Raw genomic sequence first — 7,824 nt, 5'->3', positions numbered from 1 at the left:
GCACCGACCCGGGACAACGCGCACAGGTTTGTTGGAGATATTTGTTGCCTATCATGGCAGCAGCAGATTGGTATGAAACTTGGGTGCCGTGTATCTTGTGTGGGCCCCAAGGATTGATACGTGCTTTATTTACGATTTTATACTGTGTTGTGTGTCTCATGGCTTGTGTGTACTTGGGGGTTGGTGTTCTATGGAGAGTTTATTGGATATGTTTAGCTTTCAGCCTTTCTTTCTTTATGCTTGCTAAGTCTCTCGACTCACTTTGCTTTCTATCATTCCAAGTAGTGGTAGTGGGCCATGGGCAAAGGAGTCAGCTTTTAGCGGCAGAGTCGATATGGTGTACACGCAGTTCTGTCAGTCCTTGTCATTTCCCCGTTAGCCCTAGTTAACTCTGATGTTTGAGAGGGATTGACTCTTTATTATTTTTACTATGCCAGATTATTCCTCGAGTCTCGTGTATGTCGGCACAAAAGTCTGTATTTATTTATTTATCTTGTGACCGTTGTGCTAGCGGTGTTCCCGTAGTGCATGCATGTGTATAATTTAGTTTTCGTTGTTTTCATTCTTGTGTATGCATGCCAGGGTAGTTCCTGTCTTATATTTCATTCTTTTTTTCCTTCTGTGGGCGGTCCCGTTTGGGTAGTCCGGATGGTTGGGATATCCGGGGCAGGGGTGCTTATAGTTAACTTAGTTCCTGTCTTATATTTCATTCTTTTTTTCCTTCTGTGGGCAGTCCCGTTTGGGTAGTCCGGATGGTTGTGATATCCGGGCAGGGGTGCTTACAGTTAACTTAGGGACGAAAAAAGTATAAATTAATTTGATTTAAGGATGAATAGTGAGCACCTTTTAGTACAGGTTCTTAAAACTATTTTTTTTATTAGTATAGGGACGAAAAAATGCATTAAGTCTATGAAGAAATATTCTCATAAATCATTTTCTGATTAGGATATAATTTTCAGTATATATTTATAAATAATTTTAGGTTTATAAATATGTATTTAATATATACTTTGAAATTAGTAGCAGAAATATTATTTTAGTGAAATTTTGGTACAATTATATCACTTTTATACTAATAATAATATTTACTTAAGGTGCGTTTAATTGTAAGCAAGGAAATAAAATAAGTTGAATTGTCTAGAAATTATTTGTATGGAAATTGTCAATTAAATGTGTTTGATTGGTTTAATTTTTAATGTAGAAATTGTTATACTTTTTAATCTTTTGGTGTTTATTTTTCATAGAAATAACTATTTTTTCAACTTTTGTTGTTTGATAGCCATTATTTTCTATGAAAATTGTCAATTTTTTTCATGAAAATTGTAACTTTTTGAGCCACCACCAACCAAATGTTCGTTAGCCCCAAGTGCATTCCATGACAAATTTGACAACCCGATCTGAATGGCAACAACTCAAAATGGAGCCCCCGAGGGTCCACCTCGCGATCGACAATTATTTCTGGCAAGATCTCCTCTGCGTTCTCCAACCATGCTTCCAGATCTCGCCCTAACGCCCAACAGTTCAAAATGATTTGTGATTTCTTCAAAATGAAATAACAATCCTTGTTGAGCACGACGTCGATATCCTCCATGGATTCATTAGGAACTAGCAATGGAACAACTGTATGGAGCCCGAGGCTTTCCTTGATTACCATTTCAAAATATTCTAGATTTGTCAGATTCATCTCTTCCACCACTTGATCTCGCCCGACGACACGATCTAATTTTTCCTAGAGCTTCTTCATTGCTCTCGGATGCCTTAGGAGCTCCAACATAATTTAGGAAATTATAGTGGAAGAGGTGTATAAGGATCCAATGATCAGGTCTAGGGCAATTGCTTTGGGATTCATTCAATCGATAAAGAATGAGCACTCGTCAGCGTTGGTTGAAGATTTTTTGGCTAGCAAGAGTAGTACATCGATTAAATCTCTTTGAGAAAATCTCTACATATGTTGGGATAAGGGTGATATATTACCTGATGCGGGGCATGCAAGGGGGTGGGTATAGAGGTGGGGTAAGGTGCTTGGGCCCATGCCCCCTTTAATTTTACCCTTGTCAGGCAAACTTTATGTTATCCTATACGAACAATATAACAATTTCTTACATTGGGAAGTGTGATGCGTTGGTTAAAAAAATAAAAACCAACCCCCCTCCCCATGAGAAAATATTTTCCAACATTTGGAGGAAAACACGTCACCAAAAGTTAAAAAATAAATTGTCAAAAAAAAGAAAAGAAAGCAATCAAACGCCTCAAAAGTTGAAATTTAGATGAAAAATGGACATTTTTTATGACAATTTTGGCCAATCAAACGCACTTTTAGTGATATTTTATTTTTTTATACCTATAATTTTTTTTAATTTAAGTTTTTCACGTAAAATTCCATTTTCGTATGTGTAATTGATGATTTAGTTATAATTTGTATTCGATCTAATTTCGTAACATCGCATGTTTTATTTTTATATCAGTCTACAAAAATTCTGAAATTTAAATATAATAAATACATATGATTTAAAAAATAAAAAATACAACAAGTAACAATATAATATATGTTGAATTGAATTGTTCTTAATTAACGAAAGGAGAAGGGGGCCCTAGTAAGTGGTATATTATTAACTCTAAACAATTATTTTGACATGTTGTAAACCTGGTTATTGATCTCCTCCAGGTAATTTATTAAATTATTTAATCATGGGAGAGAATTTTTTTGAGCAGACCCTGAAACTACTTTTGGGACGTTTAAAAAGAATTTCAAACCGGATATTATTATGATTATTATTATTATATTCCGAAATTAATTGCTAGTCCTGTCATTGTCTATATATTTTCTCTGTTGAAACTTTTATGTAAGAGTTGATAATTGACGTTGGTTCACATATTTTAATTAGTCCACCATATTGTATTTGTGTTCAAATTTTCAATTGTGTGGGTCATGCCTAATTAAGATTATCATCACGCTATTTCATTTTTCTTATGCTTATTTGTCTTCAGCAAACAATCATGACCTTGTCAACTTATTGCTTATTAATTAAAATTAAAAATCATAGTTACAAAATTTATTCAAAATGTAGGCTAGCAGGTAGCTAGCTAGTGACACAAATATAATTAAGTTAATAATGTTGGGTAAATAAACTAATTAAAATCAAGATCTACCAGTTTGACATCTTCCAATTCGAATCAATCACATTTTGTTCTTCGAAAATCTTCAATGCAGTTCTCTAATCTTGCCAAAACCCTAAATTTCAACATTCTTATCAAACTTACAAAATCCACTTGTATATTTTGAGAAAGACAAGTTTGACTTTTCTTCTTTTTTATTTAACTTCACAAACAATTAGGTTTATAAACAAGTCGACGCAAATTTTGATCTACTCAAACTCGGTTTGTCAAGAAAAAGTCGAGGTCAAAGTTATGATTGAAGTTGATCTTGCCAATAGTTTGTTTATATCCTTCATTTTAATTTCTATTCTTCGATATGCATGCAAAGATCAAAGATGGGTTCAAGTTGTTGGGGTTTTTTATTTATTTATTTATTTATTTTTTTTTTTTTGGAGGGAGGGACGGGGGAGAAGGGGTTTAGGGTGAGTTGGGTTGTTATTTAGGAGATTAGTGTTTCTTTTAGGGATTATAGGAAGATAAGTTTTAATCTTGTTGGGGGGGCCAAATTGGTTGTGTTAGATTCTTAGCAATTATGGGATATTTGGTATGGGAAAAGTTTTTAAATTCTTGAAATTCATGATTTTTTAGAATATTCTTGAAAATATTTGATTTTTAGAATTTATATAATTTTATATTTGATTAGATTTAAACATTGTCAGAAGTGTTGAAAATTTTTTTCTAAAATTTTTATATTTTTATACTCGGTTTAAATGCAATATTTATGGGAATCTATGTTATTTTTTTAAAATTATCCTTATTTGATTTTTTATTTAAAAATGATACATTTCTTTTAATATATAAAATATTAGGACTCATAACTTTTTAAGAAGTCAAAAAATATATATATTTCTTTACATATTATGTATAAATGTGTGTGTATATATATGTTTATAAGAAGAAAATTATGACAAAAATAATCATGAAAGGACTATCAAATTATAAGAGGGTAAATAGTATTTTAATCTTTTTATTTATCAAAAAATATTCAGAGTAGATGAAAATTGAATATTCTCAATTTTTAAATTTATTTTGTGTAAAAAAATTGATTAAAAATAAATTCTAAAAATGTTATTTTCTTAAAAAAATACTAAATATAAAAATATAAAATTTCAATTTAATATTTTTAAAAATTTATCTTTTACCAAAATTCCTAAATGAGACAGAAGGAGGTCGTCTTAAAATTGAGGGTGTGAATAAGTGTAAATACTAAAAGGTGAAATCGCTCAACTCGAGCGCAAGGGCGTAAATACTGGTTCGATGCGAGGCAGTAGAAAAAGGCAATAAGGGTATGAGCAAGGAAATCAAAGCGACAGTTCCTGTCCACTATGGACTACACTGTATATATATATATATATATATATATATTCTAAGTCTACCCTACGTACATTCTCTACTTCCCAAATGAACCTGTCTTCTCATCATCATGTTGGACCTATATATATATATATATAATTCCCTATTTCTGGTTACATCAATCAATCTTAATTTGTTGAAATTCGAATTAATTAATTAATTATGAGTAAGTGGATGATCCACATTGGTTCACGTAATAATTAATTAATTAATTAATCAACTATGTTGTCTTTTAAGTTCAATTTACCAGATCAGGTGTGTGAGTGATCGGTCATTCATGCGATTATCATCAAGAACCAACCCAAAGTTAATTAATGGTGATATATATATATATAGTCATTTTAATTTTGTAAAAAGTAAGAATAATTATTGGAATACGCAACCTTTTTTTTTTAATTAATTAATTAATAATCTGGAGAAGGTACATTTTATTAACTAACTAATGGAAACATTAAACCAACAATAATTGCATCAAATACAAATCTAACAATCAATTTGGTTCAAAGACGGCATACCAAAATTAAAGCGTGCACGGGAGGACAAGTTCGTGACTGATTAAATACACTTCCAATTGGATTTTGACTTTTAATAGAGATTATTATTCTAATCATAAAAGTTTAAAAAAAAAAAAAAAAGGAAGAAAGAATTGAAAATAAGATGAATATATATATACTAAGAGGAAGGTTAATTATTATTTTTAGGATAATTAATGATTTAAGTAATAATATATATTTTTTATATCTTAGTTTAAATTTTAAAAAACAATAATTAATAGCGAATAATCTTTTAAAATAATTAATTAATTAATTAATCCAATCAAATCCTAAAATAACAACGGTGACAACCATCATGGATGGTTAAACGGTAGATTTTTTCCAACATATGATATTAAGATTAGTCATCGAATCGTGTCGTTGGTCAACGCCATGTCGTCTAAAATTTAACTTTTAACCAAGATTGAATTTACTGCCCAATGAATAATTAGTCAAAACAATATTCAAGGACAAAGAGGACTCTTAATTAATTAGAAGCATGTATATGAGACGCGCGGTTATAAAAGTATATATTCTAAATAGTGCATGTAAGCTAGCTAGCATTTGTATTATCTATATTTGAATTATATATATATATATGTAGTCCCTGAAAAAATAAACTCCAGCCTACTAATTAATTAATTAATTAGATTAAGCACTCGTTTGAGAAAATAAAGTTAAACTTATTCAGGAAAGATTAATTAAGACAATAATCTAGCTAGCCAGCTGCTAGGTTCTCTAATCTCAGATAAAATACTCATCTTATAATTATAATTTAACATTAATGATAAATTAATTAATCCTTTACATGACATAGATAGGCTACACTTATTACTATCATTACTCAAACGTTATAAAAAGATCTCAACATGATCAAAAAGTACGATCAATTATACTAGTTTTCATAAGTCTTAAATCTCTATTTATTTACAAAAAAAAAAAAAACTCTTAAATTTCTGTTTAACTTTTCATTATCTAATTAAACATCCAAATGACAATCCAAATAAGTGTTGGGATAATTTTCATTGCTTCTACCAACTCATGATATAAGTCTTGTTGAAAACATATAAATTGAATTGGTGACATTAGTGCTATCATCTCAATTTAGCAAGCAAAATTACAATTGGACCCAAAATCTGATCCCAATTACGAAAGTAAATCTCATAATGTTTAAAAAAATCACTAAATCGTGAAAATCGGTCATATAATATCACATCGTATGATTTTTTTAAAAGAATGGATTAAGATGGTTTGAAAAATTTATAAATCATGTGGTTTACGCTTTGATAAAAATAATTTTAATTTTTAATCGAATTATCTGATTATTAAGAATTTAAAAATATCAAAATTTAAAAATAAAACTTGAAAATCAAAACAATTTTTTTTACCCCAACCCCACTGACACTCTCTGCTTCTCATTTTTTTTTTCAGCTCTTTCATTAAAAATTCGAATCTTTCATTCCTCCCCACTAACACTCTCAATCGCAGAAACAATACCGTATTTTGTATGCGGTTTATGAAAACTAAATCAAACTGTGCGTTTGAAGTAATAAAAAAACTGCACGTATAATTTTGCTCATTTGAAAATGGTTTAGACTGGCTAAACCACACACCGAACACCCCTAGTAAACCTATCTCGGATCGGATTTGAAATGCAAAATTGAACAGTGACAATCAAATCAGAAGGGACAAAAAGAACGAACATGTCTTCGTTCTTGTTTGACAGATAAATTTAAGTTTACAGTACGCTACTCCTTTCTGAATCCATTGCTATTAGTCTAAGAGCGGTTACAAATTCAGTACAGCGATTGTGCTCCAAAACAAAAACCTACTGCAATCTCACTGTCGAAGAAAGGAGAAAAAAAAGAAAGAAAGGCGGCCTTGAAAATTCGTACAGGATGCGATCGGATTACGAGTCGAAAGATCTTGAACCGAACATTCATATATCACCGACGCGCAAAGCTTCAACAACGCGTTCGAAGACGTCGACATGGCAGGGAATCCGAAGCGCGCCTTGTTGGTTGTAACCGTACTCCTGAGCCGACTCGTCGAGCAGCTTCGCGAACATCGGATGATTCAGCAGCCTCGTGCTCACGACGAACCGCTCCATCACTTCGCCGACGTAAACCGGCAGATGTCCCGGCGGCACGGCCTCTAATCGAACTTTCGATCCCCGAATCTTTTCAGAACACGAATGCAACGGCGCCGGCGACTCCTGTAGAAGGAGAAAGTAGTGCGAGGAGTCTGCAACGCGCGAATGCCGTCGAAACAGCTTCCGGAACTTCTTCATCGCGAGAGAGAATCGCAGATTTCGAAACGCAGCAAATTGTGAGTGAGACAACGAGGGAGATAGTTTCAGAGGAGACGCAGAGAGGAACGGAGAAATGGAGTGAATGTGAAGCCTAAGGTTGGAGTGGATATATATATCTGCGTGTGTACGTGTGTTGGGAGGAAAAGCTTGGCAGATAAAATAGCGCGTTCTTTATTGATAAATCATAATTGTATATATAGTAATTGTAGTCGGCTAACACTTGACAACCTATCTTGTACGAAAATATCTTATAAGAGTCATTTTTTCATTTTTGAAACGTTTATTATTTTCGTTTCGAACCTTATTTGTGCTTATTTTTTTAGAAGAATCTCCGTTTCCACATTTTTGTTTCTTATCGAAAACGATTCTCATTCCCGTTTTCATTTTCGTGCAACATAGTTGACAACTACCCTTTAATTTCTCCTAGAATATCATATTTGTATATTCGTTATAATTTTAAATTATCTCATA

The 7,824-nt window shown here is 31.9% G+C and overlaps 1 protein-coding gene across 1 annotated transcript; it reads right to left on the bottom strand.

The window, feature by feature from the left end:
* Positions 1 to 6,504: 6,504 nt before the first annotated feature.
* Positions 6,505 to 7,443, bottom strand: LOC127812021 (auxin-responsive protein SAUR71-like). Its single transcript, XM_052352278.1, has one exon. The coding sequence runs from the start codon at positions 7,330 to 7,332 to the stop codon at positions 6,982 to 6,984; it is 351 nt and encodes a 116-aa protein (XP_052208238.1). The 5' UTR covers positions 7,333 to 7,443; the 3' UTR covers positions 6,505 to 6,981.
* Between the last annotated feature and the right edge of the window lie 381 nt (positions 7,444 to 7,824).

Source organism: Diospyros lotus, chromosome 10 (assembly GCF_014633365.1).
Source record: "Diospyros lotus cultivar Yz01 chromosome 10, ASM1463336v1, whole genome shotgun sequence".
Lineage (NCBI taxonomy): Eukaryota > Viridiplantae > Streptophyta > Magnoliopsida > Ericales > Ebenaceae > Diospyros > Diospyros lotus.
This window is presented reverse-complemented; position numbering and strand designations above follow the sequence as displayed.